This window comes from Pseudorca crassidens, chromosome 1 (assembly GCF_039906515.1).
Source record: "Pseudorca crassidens isolate mPseCra1 chromosome 1, mPseCra1.hap1, whole genome shotgun sequence".
NCBI classification, from domain to species: domain Eukaryota; kingdom Metazoa; phylum Chordata; class Mammalia; order Artiodactyla; family Delphinidae; genus Pseudorca; species Pseudorca crassidens.
This window is the reverse complement of record NC_090296.1, coordinates 120,853,732-120,877,511: the sequence shown is the minus strand read 5'-3', so window position 1 is coordinate 120,877,511 and position 23,780 is coordinate 120,853,732. Positions and strand designations below refer to the sequence as shown.

General features: G+C 41.0%; 1 protein-coding gene across 1 annotated transcript in view; it reads right to left on the bottom strand.

Moving 5' to 3' along the window:
* REC114 (REC114 meiotic recombination protein) overlaps window positions 1–5,002 on the bottom strand; it is a 97,347-nt gene extending 92,345 nt beyond the window's left edge. Inside the window, exon 1 of the mRNA XM_067753016.1 lies at window positions 4,844–5,002. Coding sequence (XP_067609117.1) covers window positions 4,844–5,002 — 159 coding nt within the window. The remainder of the gene's footprint in view (window positions 1–4,843) is intronic.
* Between the last annotated feature and the right edge of the window lie 18,778 nt (window positions 5,003–23,780).

Genomic DNA, 23,780 nt, shown 5'->3' with positions numbered 1-23,780 from the left:
TGAAACTTAAAAGCTTTTGCACAGCAAAGGAAACCATAAACAAGACGAAAAGACAACCCTCAGAATGGGAGAAAATATTTGCAAATTAAGCAACTGACAAAGGATTAATCTCCAAAATATACAAGCATCTCATGCAGCTCAATATCAAAAAAACAAACAACCCAATCCAAAAATGGGCCGAAGACCTAAATAAACATTTCTCCAAAGAAAATATACAGACTGCCAACAAACACATGAAAGGATGCTCAACATCACTAATCATTAGAGAAATGCAAATCAAAACTACAATTTCACCTCACACCAGTCAGAATGGCCATCATCAAAAAATCTACAAACAATAAATGCTGGAGAGGGTGTGAAGAAAAGGGAACCCTCTTGCACTGTTGGTGGGAATGTAAACTGATACAGCCACTATGGAGAACAGTATGGAGGTTCCTTAAAAAACTAAAAATAGAACTACCATATGACCCAGCAATCCCACTACTGGGCATATACCCTGAGAAAACCGTAATTCAAAAAGAGTCATGTACCACAATATTCATTGCAGCTCTATTTACAATAGCCAGGACATGGAAGCAACCTAAGTGTCCACTGACAGATGAATGGATAAAGAAGATGTGGTACATATATACAGTGGAATATTACTCAGCCATAAAAAGAAAAAAACTGAGTTATTTGTAGTGAGGTGGATGGACCTAGAGTCTGTCATACAGAGTGAAATAAGTCAGAAAGAGAAAAGCAAATACCATATGCTAACACATATATATGGAAACTAAAAAATTTAAAAAACGTTCTGAAGGACCTAGGGGCAGGACCGGAATAAAGACGCAGATGTTGAGAATGGACTTGAGGACACGGGGAGGGGGAAGGGTAAGCTGGGACAAAGTGAGAGAGTGGCATGGACATATATACACTACCAAACCTAAAATAGATAGCTAGTGGGAAGCAGCCGCATAGCACAGGGAGATCAGCTCGGTGCTCTGTGTCCACCTAGAGGGGTGGGATAGGGAGGGTGGGAGGGAGACGCAAGAGGGAGGAGATATGGGGATATATGTATATATAGCTGATTCACTTTGTTATACAGCAGAAACTAACACACTACTGTAAAGCTATTATACTCCAATAAAGACGTTTTTAAAATAAATAAAATAAAAGCAACCTGCAATTAACATCACCTTTCAAAATTATTCTCAAATTAGTAAACTAAATTACATTCAGCCATAAAATACATAAAATGGACCAATCTGTTATTACGATAATCCTTTCAGAAAGGCTGGGCTAACAGATGTAAGGAATTAAAATCAAGTTCAAGATGTATTTCATTTGCTCATTCCACTTAAATGACAGACGGTTTAAATATTAACCCTATTAATAAAATGTTTGTATATTCATTATGAATCTGATTGCCTTACCTCATGACTCCACAAATTCATTTTATTAATTTTACTATAGGGCTGCCCATTTCATTCAAGGTCTTCTACACTCTTGCCTCGCAAAGTTTCGTCCTTGGACCAACAGCAGCAGCATCACCTGGAAGCTGGTTAGAACTACAGAATTTCACGGCCCATACCAGACCTACTAAGTCAGAATTTGCATTTTTCAAAAATATCTCCAAGTGATTTCCATGCACATTGACATCTGAGTAACACAGTTCTAAACTGTTGATTTTTTTCACTTTTTTTTTCTTACAGTATTACAAAAAGTGTATTTGCTTCCAAATTGTGGTTAACTTATCTACAGATAGTAACTTTTCATAATAATTCAACTCAGACAAATAAATCAATATATACATTCCATAGTCTATATATAAGATGTCTTAGACTTGACCTTACCTCTCAACTAGGACTTCAAGTCTTAGAAGTACTAGACTTGTTGTACTATTCATTTTTTCTCTTAAGTCAACATTTTTGCCTTAGCATGTAGCCACTGTGATGAAAGTCTTCTCTGTAATTAAACAACTATATAGAACAGTACCAGGAAATCAGATTGTCCCCACAATTTCAGGAAAAAATGAAAAAACTCAAAATAGATTTCAAGGCTGAACTTAAAAGTCCCCTAGAGAAAAAAAAGCCCAGAATGACTCTATTCTCCACAATAATATATTTTTATGCTTTACCTAACACATATTTTTTTACTGCAGGTACCACATATTTTTAAAATGAGAAATTCACATGGGACTTGGTGAAGCTCTTTAGATGGCTCATCTTTTATCACTACTATTGCACAATAGTCACAGAACTCATAAAATAGAACAAATCTTGTTTTCTCTTTCGTTTTTCCCTCCCCAAATGACAGACCTGGGCTGAAACTGATCACAGCAGGTAGGATGGTTCGGCACAGATTCAAAGGAAGGTACAAATGTTCAGTTTTCAAAAGCACTGCAAAAGCCAAACCTCATCCCTTGTCACTGTAGCTGTGGCTTTATGCCAAACATCAGAAAACTGTTGAGAAGTGCCGCTCCTTATAAGCAATTATGAAGAGCTTTGCAAAGAAAAGGGAAAAAAAGTAATAACAGTTCCTTAGGATGGTCAATGTCCCTGGCCTCTGGGTTGCAATATAGGAATCTAATAGTTACCCAGTTGCATCTGAGGCCATGCATCCAACAAAGATGCCTGAGGTGAAAGGGTTTAAAGGGTGTTAAGAGAAGGTATCAAGGAACCTGTTGGGCAGTTTCAAAAATTAATTATGTCCTCAAACGTTCCCAGTTTGTTTTACAAGATCCTATTATAGATTAGTCATTCTTCGATTTAACTCTTTATTCACCCCATTTTGCATCTGCAGCCTATACAATTTCTCAGGTTACCATGTTCCACAAGAGTACAACTAAGTATTTAATGCCTTTTTTAATGGTCTTAGCTCTAACAGTCTAGATTTGGTGAACAATTCATTATGCCCCATCTCTACTCACATTCACAGCCAAGTCTCTCAGAAGAGGTGTCCACGCACATTGGCCACACTTCCTCACCTACTAGTCACTCTTCAGCCCACCCCTATCTAGCTTCCACCCCCTTCACTCCACTGAAACTTCTCTTGGTAAAGACCATTAAGGAACTTCATGTTGCTAAATCCAATGGACACCCCTTAGTTGTCATTATCCTTCACTCTGCGGCATTATTCAACAAAGTTAATTGTTCTCTCCCTCTTGAAGTAACTTTTCGTAGCTTTGATGGACCTGCTTTCTCCTGGGTGCCTCCCAACTCTCTGTCCCTTGCCAATCTTCTTTAGGAAGTCGGTCCCCTCCTGACCTACCTTGGGGCTTGGTCCTGGAATCTCGTATCATCTCATAACTATAAATGTCACCTTCGTGTTGATGACACATTTACATCTCCAGCCCAGATGTTTCTTCTGAGTCTAGACCAGCATACCCAACTACCCATTCAATACCCCCACGTGGATGCTGCATAAACACATTGAAACCCAATACATCTGAAACTGAAGTCTTGGATCTTTCCTTCACTGTTCCTCTTCCAATGTTTCCCAACCCAGTTGATCCTGCCAGAAACCCAAAAGTTGTTTACTCTCACCACTTATACCCAATCAATCTCCAAGTCCTGTCATTTTGGCCTCCAAAATATAGCTTTAACATGCCCGGTCTCCCCATCTCTACTGCCATCCTCCCACCCCTGCCCTCCCATCTAAGTCATTACCATCTCGTGCCTGCCACACTGCAAAAGCATTCTATGTGATCTTCCTGACTCTACTCATATTCCTCTCCAATTCTGTCTCCACACTTCAACCAGAGTGAACTTTCAAAGATGAAAATGTTCCAACTTAAAATCCTTCAGTGTCTTCCTATTGGTTTTAGGACACTGTTCACAAGGCATCTGCCTACCTCTCCAGACAACCTCATTCCATGTTATCAGTCTCCTTGTTCTCTAAGTACCAGCCTTACTCTTTCTGTCTGCACATTACACATGCTGAGGTTTTCCAGGTGCAGGGCCTCTGCACACGTTGCATCCTCTACCTGGAATAATTGTTCTCTTTCTTTTACTTTTCTCCTACCCGCTGCTGCCCAAACCACACCAACATATACACACACGCACAATCCAAAACCCCAGGGTCCACATCCAATAGTCAAGCCAGACCAAAAGGAACTGAATGATCAGCAACCCATGGCATTAAAACATATCACCAGGACAGGTAAAAAAAAAAAAAAAAAGGATAATATCAGTAAACCCTTACATAACTTTTTATGAGGCACTGTTTCAGGTGATTTATATATATTAACTTAATCAGTGCTCACAACAATCTTACCAAGTAGATACTATTATTATCCCTATTTTAAGATAAGGTAAATAAGGTACAGAGAGAATAAGTAGCTTAACCAAGGTCACAGAAATTCAGTGGCAAAGCTAGGATTCAAATTTAGTCCTTCTTCTGTGTGACGCTTGGCTGCCTGAAGAAAGACAACTTGATTAAAGACTATTCAACCCTCCCTTCCACATAAGGGAGGTGAAACTAGTTTACAGAATTATACAGTATCTGCATAAATACTATGTCCTCCACTAGACTAAAAACAAACAAGGGTAGGGATCATTTATACCTTGTTCACTGATATACATCCCCGAGCACAATGAATAAAATCTAACACATAACTGACGCTCAGTAAATATCTGTCGAATATATGAATGTTTACCAATCCCTTGCATAATTATTTTGAGAATGCACTGGGTTCCAATCATTATACGTATTTCCTACGTTAGCTGTCGGCTAACCGCCCCTATCAGTCCTCTCCTTCTGTCGCCGTGGCTCTCGGCATGGCACTCAGGTACCAGGCCACAGCCTCCCCTCCCTCCCCGCGGTGGGTGAGAGCCTCCCGGCCCTTCCCGCCCTCAGGCCTCACCTTCCATGTTGGGGAAGAGGCTGTGCCAGCTTCCTGGCCAGGCCCAGGTGGCTCTCCAGTGCCCGAGGGCATGAAGCGGGCATACCGCTGCAGAGGCCACTGTGCCGCACCTCCTCCCGGGAGCCCGAAACCCGCGTGCTCTTTTCCCGCCTCCGCCATGTTCGGCCTCCTGGCTAGCGCAGCCGCAGCTCGCTGGTGCCTGCCAATCGGCTCAACTAACCAATCAGGAAGCGAGGTGATCCAAGGCCCACCCTCCCCAAGAGTGGAAGCCAATGGACAGGCCCCGGAGACTCGAACGGGGAGCGGGGTGAGGAGGAGCGGGGTGGGAGAGTTGGAGGGGAGTAGGGGTTGGGGGCGGTGCTCTTGGGGTTAAAGTCGTAGCGGTGGGCCTTAGGCGTCTTCTCGTCGTGCTGGACAAAGTGAGGATGGTGACTTCCATCCTGAAGTGGGACTGTGACGCTTATAAATGGTAGTTGGTCTTGCCTTTGCTCGTTCGGGCCCTCCCCTTCCCTCAGGCAGCCCAGGTCATTGTCCGGCTGCTCTGAGACCTTTGGGAAAACTGGCCGACTCCCTGTAACTTCTACGTGCTGGGGCTAGGCCGGCTCTTTGAGGCTGTCTGGACAAGTGTGTTTTCCTTCCTCACAGAAGACTTTCAGATGACAGTGGCGCTGCTCACTTAAACCCCACCGCAGCACAGCCCCAGTTCCACCCACCATTCAGGAAGTAGGGTTATTTCCTCATCATCCTGCAGCCCGCTAGACATATTCCCCCCAGACGGGCAAGTTCTCTTTTAAAGAAGGTAGAGAATGGGTGGGATGTTGCCGACAGTGAAAGGTGTACCTCAATCAAAAGCAGGTGCAACTCAGTGACAGGCCTGAGTGATTTATAATCAACAAAGCACTTCTACGCCTGTTATTTCATTTCTCCTCTCAATAACCTTGTGGTAAATTAAAGAAGCAAGACAGAGATTTTTACCCCCGTTGAATAGATGGAGGCAAAATAATGTCCTGATAGTAGAAGCAACTTGTATAAGGTTGCACAGCCAGAGTAGAACTGTGGACTCTGCAATCTCTCCATGTGTCCACCCCACTTGCAAAGAATTTGGGTATCTGTCCAGTTTGTGTCAAATCAGAAGCATTGTGTATGGAAGATGGAAGCTATGTTAACCAAACTAATAGAGTTAAAATGTAAACAATTTTTAAAACCATGCATTTCAAAGGGTACTAAATGTATAGACAATGGTTGGAGAAGTGGTAATTTATTCACTCAACAAAGCACCATTAAATATCTACAGTATATAACTATGTTAGTCACCACAGGGGTTATGGAAATGGGTAAGGCAGCATCTATCCTTCTAGGACCTCAGGATCTAATAAAAAAGACAAAGAGAGGTACCTATGATACCTGACAGTTAATGCCAAGTGAAAGGTGCTCTAAGGATTCAGATAGGGTAAAAGTCCGCAAACAGGAATGGCAGTGACATTTCAGTCCTAACTTGAAAGGTGAGAAAAAGCATCCCAAGGGAAGATGGAAGAAATTGGTATTCCAAATGGAGGGCAAGTTGAGGAGCAAAGTTGCAGAGATGAGGATAGTGACATAACCAGCCAGAATGCAAGGGATTTTAAGGAAGATGAGGCTACAAAGGTGAGTTAGGCAGAAGAGCACTGAACAGCAGCTAAGGAGAGTGAGTTTTACTTGGTAGATGGTGAGGAGCATGGAAAATTGGCATAGGGGAGTGACACTCTCATAATGGTGGTCCAGACAGACTAATCTTTGAGGGACATGTAGAATAAATTGCATTCAAGACAAGGGATATATTTTAGTTATCTTTCCATTAGTCCAGTAGAGCTTGAAGGGGTCAGATTTTAGAAATGGCTTCTGAAGATCCTTAAATGACACAGTAGTACTGTATTTAATATAGTAGTAAATGGTTAGAAACTTGGTTTGAATCCCAATTCCAGCACTTGCCAGCTGTGTGGCCTTGGGATATCACTTAACTTCTCTGTGAAACAGGGTTAGCAAATACCCACCTTACAGGGTCCTAGGGAGGATAAAATAAGATCATATGTGGGAAATTTCTTGGTAAATTACAAAGCGGTACACTGTGGGTACTTTCTATTTGCAGGGTTAAAGTGACTTTCCGTGGGCTCCCTATAGGCAGGAGGATGGGAATGGGAGCCTGACGTTCGGTCTCAGAGGCGCTCACCTTCCAGATCCAGGGCTGCGGATGCTGTCAGAACCCTTCACAGGAGCAGATGGTGCTCACAGTTGGGACCCTGTCAGTGCCCAAGGACACCCAGGGTCCTGCTGGGCTCCCACCTGCAAGCTCCCTTCCTAGACAGTGCTCAAGCTTCTGGGGCCACCAACGTCTGCCAAGAACAGATCACGTCTGCAAAGGGAGATTAAAGCCACAGCTCAGTGCACAGAGGCTCTTAAAAACCTATGATATTAACAAATGTAACTTGAGCTTTCAAGGGGTCCCAGACACTGTACTAGGTGCCGGGGATATAGTAGATGACAAAACAGATGTGGCTACTGCCCTCCTGAAGCATATGATCTAGTGTCTGGGGGCGAGACGGGGAGGTAGACAGAACATTGAGCAAATTACTCCATGTTTTTAATGGCCATTGTGTTTTCTTTGTTAAAGAGAAATCTGTAATATTAAGGTGTAATTTTATACAATAAAAAGCATAGATCTTATATGTTCGATTAGGCAAGTTTTGACACCTATATACATTCATGTAACCACCATCCAAACAAGATACAGAACATTTCCAAAAGCCCCAAGTTCCCTTAGGATTGCCTCCTTCCAGTCAGTCTCCAACTCCCAAGGGCAACAATTTGTCTGATTTTAATCACTGTAGATTAGCTTTCCTGTTTCTGGATTTAATATATATATAAAACCATACAGAATATGCTCTTTTATATCTGCTTCTTTTGTTCAGTGTTATTTTGTCTTTTAGCTTCATCCATGTTGTTGTATGTACCAGTAGTTCATTCCTTTTTAGTGATGAATAAGCGTTCTATTGTGTGATTATATCACGATTTGTTCCTCACCTGTTGATGGGCATTTGAGTTGTTTTCTGTTTGTTTGGCCTTTTAAGCTGTTATGAACATTTTTCTGTACCAGTCTTATTTGTAGAGATGTGCTTTCATTTATCTTCAATAACTATTGAGTGAAATTGCTAGTTTCTAGAGCTAGATATGTTTAACCCTATAAAAACTGCCAGAGTTCTCCATAGTGGTTGTACCATTTTGTATTCCCACCAGCAAAATATGAGAGTTCCAGTTGTCCTTGCTGACATTTGCATCATCCAGTCCTTTCAGTTTTAGCAACTCTAGTGGATATATAGTGGTATCTCATTGTGGTTTTAATTTGCATTTCTCTGATAATGAATAATGTTGAGCCCCATTTCAAATGGCTTACTGGCTATTTGTGTATTTTATTTCATGAAGCATCTGTTCAAAACTTTTGCCATTACTGATTTGTAGGAGTTCTTTACATATTCTAAATACAAGTTTTTTGTCAGATATATGTATTGAAAATATTCTTCCCATTCTATTGCCTTTTCATTTCCTTAATGTTTTCCAAAGAGCAGAAGTATTTAATTCTGAATGAAGTCCAATTTATTAATTTTTCAGGGTTTCTTTAGTGCTTTTTTTGTCCTACCTAAGAAATCCCTGCATACTCTAAGGTTGTACACATATTCTCCTATGCTTTCTTCTAGAAACTTTATAGTTCTGTCTTTTACATATGATCCTCCTTGCATTAAATTGTTTGTATAAAGTGAAGTAAAAATTAAGGTTCATTTTCTTATATGGATATAAAATTAATATTACACAGGAACAGCCCTCAACCAATGGCTGATGGAAACTGGCATATACATACCCCAATTTCCTCACTTCTCAAGTGGACAACTCTGAGATTTGTGTAATACCCCATTCCCCAGAGTTCACCCGTGGGATCAGGCTCTAGTTACCCATGATGTAACTTGCTTGGTGATGATTCTTTTTTGGCTAACTTCTCTTCCCTGTCTCCCTCCCCTACCAGCGTTGCCTGAGATCTCGTCTCAAATAAATTACGTGCACTTGAATTTTTGTCTCAGGGTCTGCTTCTGGGGGAACCCAAACTAAGACAGGGACAAACAAGGCAGACAGTTCCCTGCCTTCATACGTTTAGCTATAATATAGTCACATGCAAGAAGATGGCACAAAAGGCAGTAAGAGGAGGGAAAAGTCACTCTCACATCGAAAGCAGACGCTCCAATGCCTTGCTGACCAGCAGCAGTAGAACAACAGCATTTGTGATCAGGACTAATGAATAACAGGTGACTATGAACTACTCCATCCCCCTCTTAGGAGACTGTTACCAGCTTTTTAAAACCTAACCCCAAAGTATAAAAAAGCAGTCATTTATTTCACTGAACATTTTTTGATCCCAAATCCTTTTACTGTGTAACTCTATTTTGCAGGTGGCACAAATGACAGAGATGCTGGTTTCATGAGTAGTCAGCATAATCGTTGGAGGCAGGCTGCAGGGCTGGTTTTGGAATCCTCACACGTCTCTTTCAGAGCAGGCCAGGGACCCCATCCAACCCCTCTCCCTAGGATGCTGAGTCAGCAAAGGAAATGATCGCTTCAGTCTCCTTGGGTCTCCTAGATGATAGAGAAATATGCACCCTTACTTCGCCTGCCATGTCCCTCAGCAACAGCTCTGGGGACCACACAGTGATTGGAAGCTGCAGGGCATTGCTGGCGGCTGTGGGGTTTCCCAGAAAAGCCCTGTTTGCATAAGTCAAGCCAGGTGAGGTGTCTCCATGATGTCAGACCTGGGGATGCTGTGTAAGAAAGGGATGTTTCCATGGAACTCTACACTCACTTCTAGAAAGCAATTATTTTCAAGTTTCTGCTCTGTTTCTTTCGCAGGCAAAACTAACTGCTCCATTTCAGGTAATTGAATGGATTTCCACGTGACTGAGCACAGACAATTCCAACCTGTCCACAGGCTGCTGATCACTGGCACAACGTGAAGAGAGATTAATACAGACTTTTTCCACTTGTTAAACACACAGAGAATACTAATCAGCTAGTAAAATGTTTGCCTTCTGGTAGATTTGGGGGCACATTTTACCAAGGTGGATTAGAGTCAGAAATAGGAACTTTAAGCAAACGCTAAAGAAAGGCCATGAACTCATACCTTCAAGGGAAGGCTTATATTGTACTTATGTTGGAATCCAGAGTTCCTGGCACATGGTAGGTCCTCAATTATTTTTAACAAAAAGATTGCAAATTTTAATATGGAAGAGTGAAATGGATAACTTAAAAATCATTTTGAGGGTATAAAGGGCTGACACGGGGAGGTGGTTAGTAACCCTTTCCTATCTTTATCTCCACACAAGTTGGAACAAGAAGAAACATCTTCAGCCATATCATAAAGAACTGAAGCTAAAGCTGAGGAAGAAATTTTTGTATCTCAAAATCTTAATCTCTGAGCTGTATATTCAGGAAATTTACAACCCTGAAGCCTACAAATATATACTCAAATATCAGAGCATAGACAGGAAGACCCCCTTGAAGTCTCTTCCAATTTGATGCACCACTTATTCCATCATTTGTTGCCTGACCCAGGAGAAGTCATTTAACCCACCTCTGAAGAGTAAGGCTGCAATATTTACAATTTACGAGTGAGGCTGCAATATTTACAATTTACGCCTCAGAGGACAGATGAGAGCATTGTAAAGAAAACGCTTTGTGCCGGAGGGTGACTCAGCAGAAGCATTTTTTAGCTTAGTTGTTGAGAATATTTTGAATATTTGAGCCTGCAGCCATTGCAGCTGCACCTCCAGCAGATGGTAGGTTAGGACTGGCAGAAGCTGGGAGGTCAAAATTTTAGGGGGACCCCAGGGAATGGTCAGGGCTGCTTGTACTGTTTTCTCATGCCAAAGACTGCAGCCCTGAGTGCATCACAATATGTTTCCAAATGAAAATCCTTTCCCCAGGGGATCATTCTAACAATAAATTGAGAGAGGGGGAGAAAGGGTGATTTTTTTTTTCGTGGTCATGTGAGTTCAGCTAATCCGTTCATTCCTTTATTCAGCTAGCATTTGTTGGGCTTACTCTGTGCCAGACACTAAGAAAGGTAACAGAGAAGCAAATCTGAATAGGACACAGCTCTTCTCTTGAAAATGCTTATAGTCTGGTAGAGGGACAGACACAAAAACAACTAATTTGCAGTGTAATGTGGAAGATGCTCCCTAAAGGTACAGACCAGGTATTTTGTTGGTGCAAAGTAGGAGTGATACATTCAAAAAGGAGCAGTAGGGAAGGTGTGCAGAAGGGTGGAGACTCTTTTTTGTCTTGTGGTAAAATTCACATAACATAAAATTCATGATTTTAACCATTTTAGTGTACAATCAGTGGCATTTAGGACATTTACAATGGTGTGAAACCATCAGCACTATCTAGTTCTGGAACATTTTTATCACTCCAAATGGAAACAGCATACCCAGGAGCAGTCATTCCCCATTTTCTCCTCCCCCAGTTTCTGGAAGCCGTTAGTCTACTTTCCATCTCTATGGATTTTCCTGTTCTGGATATTTCATATAAATGGAATCATACAATAGACAGCCTTTCATGTTTGGCTTCATTTGCTTAGCATAATGTTTACAAGATTCATCCATGTAAATAGCATGTATCATTGGTACTTCATTCTTTTTAATGGTTGACTAATACTCCATTATATAGATATACCACATTTTGTTTACCATTCATCATTTGATGGACATTTGGTTTGTTTCCACCTGGGTGGGGACTCTTGAACAGTGCTTTATTTATCTGAATAAAAATGGCTTTGCATGGGATTTCCCTGGTGGTGCAGTGGATAAGCATCCGCCTGCCAATGCAGGGGACACGGGTTCGAGCCATGATCCAGGAAGATCTCACATGCCGTGGAGCAACAAACCCATGCACCACAACTACTGAGCCTCTGCTCTAGAGCCCACGAGCCACAACTACTGAGCCTGTGCGCCTAGAGCCTGTGCTCCGCAACAAGAGAAGCCACCACAATGAGAAGCCTGTGCACCGCAACAAAGAGTAGCCCCTGCTCGCCGCAACTAGAGAAAGCCTGTGCACAGCAAAGAAGACCCAATGCAGCCAAAAATAAATAAATAAATAAATTTTTAAAAATGGCTTTTCTATCCTTGTAAAACAAAGCAATACAGACTTCCAGGCACCATAGTATATAGTTAAGTTACTACTCCACAGCTTCTTCCATCTCCAAACACATAGCAATGACAGGTCAGATATAAGAAGAGATAACCAAAGAGATAACCAAAAAGAGATAACTGGGATCAAAGACAAGGCAAGCAACTCTGGGGCCAGAAATTTGCAACAGTGAGTAAGGATGAAGCCAGGGTCATGCTGGGCTCCAAGTCTGGACCCAGACAGTCCAGGAGACTCATTCCAACAGAGAAACAGGAGCCAAACAGCTCAGGCACAGAATAGAGTCAGGTTCCCTGCACGAAGCCAGGAGTGGGAGTCAGTGCCCCTTCTTTGAAGGGGGCCTAACAAGGCTGCCACCCTGATGCTTGGTATAATTGTTTCCAGGTTAATAGGAACCTAAGGAGGCAGCTGAACAGACACAACCTCACAAGCAGGAACTGAGCCAAGTCTCCTGCAGCCTCTGTGACGGGATAGCCCTAACGTTGCAGCAGAAGAGGGGCGCTGAAACACCCCTATAAGCCTTGGTTCTGGACTGGGGCCTGGGAGGTTAGAGGAAGGCAGCAACACATCCCTTCCACTACTAGAAAGTAAAGGAAAGAGTGGATATATGTATATGTATAACTGATTCACTTTGCTGTGCAGCAGAAAGTAACACAACATTGGAAATCAACTACACTCCAAAAAAAATTGTTTTAATTAAAAAATAAGAAAAGAAAGTAAAGGAAAGATGAATAAGCAGAGAACTTTCCACTTAAAATGACTTTAAAAAATCAAAAGTCTAAAACACATGAGGAAATACAATTCTAGGAAAGACAACAAAAGCAACAATAGCAATACAAACTCACTTCTGAAAAACTGAATTGTATAAAATAGACTCACAAAAATGTTTTAAAATGATCAGTACTATTATGACCTACAACAACATGGGTGAATATAATTCATGGAATATATTATATGTCATATATAACAATACAGATAATATAATATTGAAAAAAGAAGCTGGACACAAGAATACATAACAAATGCTTACATTGACATAATGTGAAAAAAAAATCAAGACAAACTAATCTACGATGTTAGAAGTCAGGACAGTAGTTACCCTTGGAAGAGGGCCCAAAGGGATGCTAGAAATATTTTATTTAACTTGGGTGCTTGTTACATGGATGCCTTCATTTTGTGAAAAGTCATTGTGTTACATATATAGTCAATCCTCTTTATTTGCAGATTCCATGTTTGCAAATTTGCCTACTCACTAAAATTTATTTGTAACCCCTCCCCCCCCACCGCAATCAATACATGCTACACCTCTGTGGTCCTTCATAGACATATGCATTGAAGGGAAAATTCTGAGTCATCAGACACTTGTGGTCTCACCTAAGGTGGAACAAGGCAACACTCAGCCTTCTTGTTTCAGCTCTCATACCATAAACTAGGGTCCTTTTTGTAGTCTACCTGCTGCCATGTTTTTCACATTTTTATCTTTTTTGTTGGTGATTTCACTGTTTAAAATGGCTCCCAAGCATAATGCTGAAGTTCTGGCTGGTGTTCCTAAGCTCAAGCTGTGACATGCCTTATGGAGAAAATATATGTGTTAGATAAGCCTCCTTCAGACATGAGTTATAGTGCTGTTGGCTTTGATCAGTTGATGAAATGTGGTGACCAGAGGCTCTCAGGAACCTAACCCTGCATTTCCCCTAGGAGCAATGCTTCAATATTCGTGAATTCAGTGTTCAATTTAAGCAATAAATACATTTTCAATGTAATAAAAACTAAGAAAGTTTATACTTCCAGACCCTCATTAAAATAATTATTAAAGGATTTATTTAATGATAACACAGAAAGTTGTTTAAAATACAGAGAAATTGACTGGTAAAAAATACTTTTTGTGTAAAAATGTAAAATGGAAATTCTAAAGAAGTGCAACAAGATGGAGGACGAGATGTTCAAAAACTAGTTAAATTATGGCAATGTCTGAAAGTAGGATTAAAATATTTGATAACATCAATTTTGTTAGAAAAGTTAGTTTAGTGTGTATATATTCAACAAATTAGAGAAACTACTAAAAAAAATAGAAGTGTAATCTTTGTTCCAAAGGAGTAGACTAAAACAAGAGGGTTGGGATAAAGAAAAACCTATCAATAAAAAGGAAAAATAAAGAAAAATGGTAAAGAGAAATCATGTGTAACCTGGTACTGAAAATTCAAACATATAGACACTCACAAAAATGTAATAGATTTTTAATAGATTATTAAAAACATAAATTTTCAAATCATACTTTTCAAGTTTAGCTATATGATAAAATTAATTACATTATATAAAGTTAGAATTATAAGATTATCAACTAGAAGATCATTAGACTATAAAATGTTCAAATTACCAGATGAAAACACCACACACACAGGTACACACAAAGAAAAGTAATCGCAGATTATAAAATGAAATATCAGTATAGCAAAATATCAAAAAAGAAGTATTGAAAACAGAAATATGAAAGACCAAATGTATTTTCATATTAATAAATGTAGATATCAACTCACCTGGGAGAAAAAGACTATGATCTCAAAGTAAAGCAGAGGAGAACTTTATGAACTTTGTTCACATTTCAACAAGTTTCTGAAGAGAAAAAAATTACATGAGGAAGGGTAACTGATAGAGTAGATCAAAGGAAACTGCAGCCTGGAGAATCTTAGAAGGATGATATAGCCTAGAAGAAATCCAACATGCCCGGCAGAGATGGCATGTATCCCCAGAAGGCAGAGTAAAATGTGGGGCAGAAAACAGATGGATTAACGGAATGTCTATGAATGGAACACCTTCTTACTACTTGAATGTAAAATACCTAGCCACAGGGTGTCTCCTCAAGCAGAAGGTTCTTTCATGGAGAGATTAAATAACTCCTATTTATCTGTCATTTGGGGGCTACTCAGAGTAAAAGTGAACTTCCTATCTGATAACATAAAGCAAAGTTCACCAATTCTACAGCCCAACCCGTTTTATAGCTGCAATCAGTTTTTTAGTGCCTCACTCTTAAATAAAAACCCACAATATTATCAGATATTTGAGAAAAATATCCACCATAAAAAAGAGACAACAAGAAAGGATAAATGACCACAGAGAAAAGAGATAACATAGAGAAGAAAAGAAAAATAATAATTCAAATCTTCAGAGAGACATGAAAATCTATTGCATCTGTAAAACAAGAACAGGTTGCTATGAAAAAAGAAGCAATTAGAGAAAAGAGTGCTTTCAGAAAATAAAAGATATGTTGAACAGATATAAAAGAAAGCAGAGGAGTTGGAAAATAAAGTTGAGGAACTCTCTCAGAAAGTAGGACAAAAAGACAAAGAGGTAGAGCATGTGAAAGAAAAGATAAGAACAATCTGGGAGTTCCAGTAGATCCTACTCAGCCATTCTGACAAGCATACAACATGGAAAAGTAAGAGACATATGGACAATCCTGGACCAATGGAAGCTGGAAGACCATGGATAAATCTGCTCATCTTCTATCCCTGGAGAATACATTTTCATGGTGCTTTCTCTGTGGTTCCCAAAGAAATCTATAGTGGAATGGAGCCCCCCTAGAGTTGCTTACAATGGTAACCAGTTAAATACCTATTCTTGGACTGGCTTTCTCTCCTTCCCTCTTTCATTCTTCCCAGTTCCCCCACCTCTATTTCCAGGAATCACTTCCCAAAATAAACATGCAAGACTTTGTCTTGGTCTCTGTTTTGGGGGTGAATCTACACTATGACATAAAATGTTCCCAAATTTATCATGATTACAAAAAAAAAATCCAGCTTTATTTTTTTATGTGTTTCCAAGTAACCATGTATAATTTATTCTCTAGGGTGTAAACCTAAAAATAGAATTGCTCAGTCACATGTATGTATTTTCCCAATTTTATTAGCAATTGCCAATTTTCTTTCTCATGTGGTTGTACTAATTTACATTGTTGTCCATGCTGTTGAAAATTCACATTTTCCCACATCTTCTTCAATACTGGTGTGGTCTGATTTTAATTCTTGCAAGTAACAGTCATTATTGTTTTGATATCCATTTCCTTGATCACTAGTGAAATTAAGCATCTCTTCATATGCTCACTGTCCATTTTGTTTTCTTCTTATATGAATTCCTCATTTATATCCTTTTGAAACTCAATTTTCTATTGAGTTTGTCTTTTTGTTATTAATTTATAGCAGTTCTTCATATATTCTAGATACCCATCCTTTATCTGCTAGATATGTTGTGAATATTTTCTCCCAGTGTTTTACTTGTGTTCTAACTTTCCCTATGATAATTAGTTTTTTATTTTTAATGGACTCAAATCTATTTTTTCCTTTATTGTTTGTAATTTTTATGTTTTATTTAAGAAATCCTTCTTTTCTTGGAAGCTCATAATGATATTTACTTATTTTCCCTTCTCACAGTTTTACAGTTTGGTTTCACATTTAGGTCTTTAATACATCTGAAATTAATTTTCATGCATGGTGTGAGGAATCAGTGTTTTTGAGCTAATAAGCATCGAGAAGAAGCTTTTTTTTTTCCCTTAAATAATGCTTCTTGCAGAAACATCTTGGCATTTTGCACAATGCACGTCTGTCAGACCTAGAAATGGCAGAAAGGTAGCAAAGGAGGGAGGAAGCATGAAGAAACTAGGGATAGTAGAGGAATTTCACATATCGTCCAAATGTGAGTGCTGAGACCTTGTTTAGGCAAAGCGATCATACAAAAACTACTTTGAAAATGTTTACAGTGGGTCTCAGTGGAACATTAGTGAATATTTTTCCAGCCCCTTACACCCTCTAGTCAGCTGAAATACGTTCAGGGAGATTGTGAAAACTATGAGAAGAGAAAATAAGTAGTTTCACTCTGAACCAAACACAATGAAAAAAGGAGGTCTGCAGCAAGAAGATCACTTTTCAAGGACTAAGCTAAAGGGTTTGGGAATGTTCTGCTATTTTGGAATAGCTACACACCCTATATTCATTCATTCATTCATCCCACATGCTTGTTTGTTTGTTTTTGCGGTACGCGGGCCTCTCACTGTTGTGGCCTCTCCCGTTGCGGACCACAGGCTCAGCGGACGCGCAGGCTCAGCGGCCACGGATCACGGGCCCAGCCGCTCTGTGGCATGTGGGATCCTCCTGGACCAGGGCACGAACCCATGTCCCCTGCCTCGGCAGGCGGACTCTCAACCACTGCGCCACCAGGGAAGCCCTTGTTTGTTTTTTTTAACACACATGTATTGAGCACCTACTTCATTCCAGGGACTATCCTGGGCGCATGTGAGCTATAGAGATGAATAAATCCCTCTCCTTGCCCTCAGTGAGCTCCTTTCTAGGCAAAAAGACAAATACATAAGGAAATAAATCTCCATCCTATGTGATAAATGTAACAAAAGCAACTATAGGGCACCACACAAACTTAGCACAGAGCACAGAGGAATGATGTATCTAGGTCCGGAAGGGGAGGAGGTCAAAGACATGTTCCTTGAGAAGCTAACACATGAGAGATTATTCAGAGGTGAACAGCTGTGCACTAGGTCGACAAGGGATGGACATGAGGAGCCTTTGGAAGACGTTCCAATTTGAGGGAGCAGAGAAAGCAGATATGAGAGGCAATTTTGCCTCCAGGTAGTGAGGGAGGGTTTGAAAATGTCACAGAAACAACATCTATTTCTCCCGATTTTCTATTTTTTCCTCTCTGATTTGAACTTGTCTTAGTTCTGAAGAAAAGATACAGTGTCAGCAAAGAGAACAAACATGGGCTGAAATTTACCTTCTTTTGAATAAATATCTAGATTTCTTTCATTCACTAATAAAGTTTACAGTTAAGCACCTATTGTGTGCCAGGTGCTAGAGACACAAGAGAAATTCTTGTGAAAAGATGGTCATGTTGTACACCTAAAACTAATACAATGTTATATATGAATTGTATTTTTAAAAATAGATAGGCAGTCAGGAATACACACATTGATAAGATAGATCCTCCAGTGAAGAGTTGTACCCAGGTCCAACACGTGTAAAGACAGCACCCAATTCCGTTTGGGAGAATCAGGGAAGAGAAACCAGGGAAGCATGTGGTCCATGAGTTCAAACTTGATAGGTAAATAGAAAGTTTGCCAGGCAGAGAGGTAGGAAGGAGGTCATTCCAGTGGAGGTCGCAAGATGTTATGTGAGAAGACTGATCATAACCTCCCTTCCAGCTGTACTGCCTCATCCACAGCACATAATTCAAAGAAAAGCAAAGCATCCTCTGAAGTACAGAGGCCACTGATTGGACGAGAGGTGGCCTTCTGACAGGAAGACAGTGTCTTGTGAAGTAACTGGGCACAAAGTGCTTTAACCAATTAAGAGGCACTGGAAACTGAATTTAGCCAATCAGACTGAACCTCTTAAGAATTTAGAGAATGCAGCGTGGGCTGTCCAGTCAGAGTAGAAGGATGATGAAGCCTGTGCTCGGAGAGAAGAGGGGACCTGGCTAGAGCCTCTGGTGCCTGGAGTCCCCTTGAGTACTGGATAGCTTCTTGATGCTAGATCCTGTCCACACGTGTGCTTACAATAAAGTCCCTTCCTTTCTCAAGTAGTCTCATAACTCCAGGTCTTGCAGCCAAGCCCTGTACAACTACTCACACACATATACAGTGTGCAAAGTAATGGAGTGGGTAGCAAAACATTTCAGGGAACCTGTAGTCTAGGGCAACTCCAGGTAAGATATAAGAAAGGTCATAAGAGTTAACATTTACTGAGTGTTTACTATATGCCAGGACGGTTTTAAGTGCTTCACAATATAAACTAACCTAATTCTTAAAAAAACTCCATGAAGTGCTATTAGCCCATTTTACCAGTAAGGAAACCCAGCGATAGAGATGTAAAAAATAATCCCCAAGTTTGCACAGATAGTAAGTACACAGATAGCAAAGAATTTGAAGGCAGGCAGTTTGGTTCTAGAGTCCTTGGTGGCTTAGCCACCAAGCCACACCCATTCTGTAGCCTTAAGAGATGTTGCTGGAGAGGTAGGCAGGGGACAGATCATGAAAGACCTTGTATGCCTTGCTAAGGAGTCTGTACAATTCAACAGAGCAGTCCTGCATTTAGTTGCTTTACATATTGCACTTCTGTTTGAAGATTTCCTTTAGATATAGGCTTTCCTTTAGATATATGCTTCTAAAACTGTGAAGGCAATGGCGGTGACAGAGGAATTTTGAGCTAGAGAGTGAGGTGGTCTTTTGATCTGCCTTTTAGAAAGATCAAGCTGGCATCGGTGTGGAGAATGAATCGTTGGTATCTGCAACCATAGGCAGGGCCATGGCAGTGGTCCAGATGAGAGGTGAACAGGTCTGATGTAGAGCAGGGTAGCAGGAATGGGTGCAAGATGTATTTAGGAGGGGGACTCAACAGGACAGAAGAGACTGACGGAAGGTGAAGGAAGGAAGTAGGGGGCCTGGGAGCCTGGGACTTGATACTCCATACTCAAGGGCACACCTCATACATGTGCACATTGGTTTGCATGCACACACTATGCGTAGAGGAGCATTATTAACTCCAGGTAGGAAGACACATACTCAGATTCACAAATGCATTTCCACACTAGGTGTGGAAATCTGCAAAGCTCCCTTCCTCCTCTTACTCTCTGTCAGGATCCTGTTCTGAAATTGCTGTTCTATTACAGATAGATTCGTCATAGATTGATCTATCTGCATGGTTCTCAGCCTGGGGCATCCCACCCCTCCATGAGGGGAGCTCTGAAAATGTGTGGAGGCAATTTTAGTTGTTGCAATGACCTGGACATCCTACTGACCTTTAATATCCAGGGACCAGAGTTGCTAAACGTTGTGCGATAAAAAACTGTCTCACCCCGAATACCCGCAGCACCACCTCTGAGAAATACTGGAAGAACTTTGTAGTCCAAGAGCCCTAGGTTTGAAACTCATCGCCTCACTTTACTGGATGGGGCAAATTATCATCTTTGAGCCTCAGTTTCTCTACCTGTAAGATAGGAATCTATTACCCGCCTCCCAGGATTCTTACAAGGATTCTGCAAGGTAACATAATGCTTCACATGTATGGAGTTCTTGGTAAGACTAGTTTCCTTTCCTTGTTTAGCATTGCAGTCCTTTTCTCAACTTCCTTTTTTGGGTCACTAACTAGTGTTCTAATTTCCAAGAAGCAAATGTTGCTCCCACCCCTCTCATGATCCTGGGTGCAGAGCAGGCTGTGCAGTCCACTTCAGGGGTAAGTGATTGACAGCAAAATGTCCCTTGAAATAACTCATGAACAGCTTGTGGAAGTTAGCTGTCAGAAATTCCAGTTCAGGAAGAGCTGTTTCCAGCACTAGTGGCTGTCAGCCCATTATATTTATAGAGACAGGGGCAGCGTGGACGAATGGATGGTTCAAGCCCAAAATGGGGGTGAAATGGTGGAGGGGTCTGTGGCTGAGTTTCCTTACTTCAGAAATCAGAGAGCTAATCTTTCTACCAGGATGTTTGTAAGCCCCTGGGTTGTCTGAAGTTTTTCAACCAGTGTCTTCAAGATGGTAATAACAGATACTTATGTTAGATTATCTCAGTGATTAACTAAAGTGTCTAGCACTGAGCTAAACACTTTATTTACATTACCTCTAAATGTTCATAACCAATTATCAGGGCAATTCTTATATTACTTATTTTATAGATGTGAACATTGAAGCTTGGCAACGTGGAGTAGCTTGCCCGGCATTACACAGCTACAAATGATCAAGCTCATTTTGACACTGGCTTGTCTTGACTCGCTTCACTAATCGCAGCAGATGACCAGGAAGGCTTTTGCTGAGTTTTATTTTTGTTCTCTTTAGTCCATGGTTCCCTTGGTGTTTGACAGTGACAGTCCTGACCTCCCTTGAAGCTGTGTGTCTGGTGGTGGGAATCCCCCTGTCCATGTACAGTGATGGGCTGGGTGTCAGTGAGGATCCCTGGGCTATGGGATGCCCAGCACTGGTGACTGAAGGTAGACCAGACTGCTGTATGTGATGGTGTCTGCTAAATGATAATAACTATAATTGTGGCTGAGGTCACTACTGCAGTGTAAGAGCCACTGACCACCTGATTGATTGGGTGACCACCCTGATTGATTAATAATTGTGCCATACTGCTCATTAAATATTTTAAAAATTTATTTATTTTACTTTTGGCTGCACTGGGTCTTCGTTGGTGCTCGCGGGCTTTCTCTAGTTGTGGTGAGTGGGGGTTACTTTTCATTGCAGTGTGTGGGCTTCTCATTGCAGTGGCTTCTCTTGTTGTGGAGCACGGGTTCTAGGTGCACGGGCTTCAGTAGTTGTGGCGCACGGGCTTAGTTGCTCCGCGGCATGTTGGATTTTTCCGGACCAGGGCTCAAACCCGTGTCCCCTGCATTGGCAGGCAGATTCTTAACCACTGTGCCACAAGGGAAGCCCTCATTAAATATTTTGAATATCACCCCTAATTGTATTATTAAATTAAGGCTGATTTCAGAATGCTGGCCTCATTCTACACATTACTATGAAAAAGTCTAGTGAAAGGAGTTTGCTACTTTTTGTTGCATTTAGAACACTATTATTATAAATATCAAAGAGCATTTTTACATTTATGGTTTCTAAATTCCCAAAGAAATACTAGTTCATTGTAAGTAAAAATTTGGAATACACTTAAATACATTTATCTGTTAGCTGCCTAGCCAGGACTCTAGCAATACCCAAGATCTTTTTCAGATATCTACCCCTCCCCATGGTAGCCCGTCTGCTTTGGGTGGGCCTTGCTTGTCCCGAGATAATCAGGATAATGATTCACAAATGGAGACGTGACACAATATGACCAAGGAGACTCAAGTGTCAGTGGTCTGGGCCATATGAGAAAAAATTTTCCTCTTCTTTTGAAAGAGCTGCCAGGAGAGAGGTCCTCTCCCTGGGACATCATGGTAAGTATCAGCAAAGCTTACAACTTCTGTAGCCACTTTGGCACCATGAAGGGAGCCAGCCTTGGGGTAAAGCTGGAGCCTTGGAAGGCAGAACAGAAAGAGGGAAGGAAACCAGTCTCTGAAGGGGAGCAGCATCGCTGAACCTTTGAACCAAATCGGCCCTGAAGCTCTCCTCACCCCTGTCCTTTTCAGTTATGTGAGCCCATAAATCCCCTGTATTTTTCAATCCAGTTCGATTTGGGTTTTCTATTTCTTGCAACTCAAAGCATAGTTGTTGGTTAACTGCCATAGAAATCTAAAAGGAAAAAAAAAAAAAAAGCAAGCTCAAAGCAGCCTACTATCAAATCAAGACACGTTGTGAAGGCCGTTGGGCCTGTATGGCAATATTTAAAGTGACCCTCATTTCCTTCAGCTAGAGAACAGATTGTGCTAAAAAATCAGGCCAAGATTTGATTGTGAAGGAAAATGAATTCATAGCCCTAACAAATCTATGCTAAACTCAGGGCCCTGGTAAGATGAGATCAGGACCCTGACACATGGGATAGGGATATTTGGGTAGATGCCTTTGAGAATCCAGAATCCACTGGGCCAGCAGGGGTGCCCCCCACCAACTTCTAGGAGAGCAGCCTTCCATTGCCACCCCTAGATTGATAACTAGGGTCAGGTTTCAGCATGGCTCAGGGGGAAAATATTGTCCTTCCTATGGAATAAAAGAGATTATTCCCCAAAAGAGCCGCAGAACATAGCAAATATGTGAAAAAACATATATGGGGATGGACCTCAAGATTACTGGACAAAAAGATTTGAATATAAGGCTGGTATGGAAGATTTAATGATATGGAGACACTTCCATTACTTTGTCTTTAATATCATGGCAAGGGTGCCTGGAGCTGGCACTAAGAAGCTGTTGGAATGGCTCCTTGAAGATTGGAACCAATGATGATCTATAGGAAATAAGGTGGAGGTGCCTTAGCAGAGTGTTAAGGAGGAGGTCAAAACCCTCAAAGAGGTAAGTATTAGAATGGGCTTATTATGTAATACCAGAGAGCACTCCAGTTGACTGTGTTCCCTGGGAAGGCCCGGAAGACACTTTCATTAAGGCAATGAGGAATATCCTAGTGAGGGGGCTCAGTGTGGTCTGCCTTCTGTAGGCCAGGGTTGATGGTACGAGATGCTGCTGCAGATCTGGCAGCCCTAGCATCAACGGGATGATAGAATTCTGGAATAGAGAGGTCAGGAGGCAGCACATAACTTCAGAGACAATGTGGGTGTAATTACCATAATGCACATCAACACTTTTTATTTTGTGTTTGTTTTTTTAATAGTCACCCTAGTGGGTGGGAAATGGTATCTCATTGTGGTTTTAATTTGAATTTCCCTGATGGCTAATGAAAGACTCACTTTTCTTCCTTGTAAGCTTGACCACACATTAAAAAATATATAATGGTTGTTATATTTTATGTCCAAGTCTTTGTAGTGGACATCCCCAGAATACTTTTCCCACCACAACACAGAGTCTTTCTCTGCAGTCAAGGATTATTCGGCTTAAGGAAAAAAAAAGATTAGAGTTAAGCATAGAGATGCACGGCTAGAGGGAGCAGTATGTTTTAGATTAGCCAGAATTTGTATCAGGAGAGGATTTCACATAAAAGTTTTTGACATATGGAGTAACTGGCATAGAAAAGAGATGGCTATTGGCAAGGCAAGAGTTTGTTGAGGAGATGGCCTCTCCAATTACAACAGAATGCTCATTATGGGAGCATATATTTGGAGAGACATGGAAACTG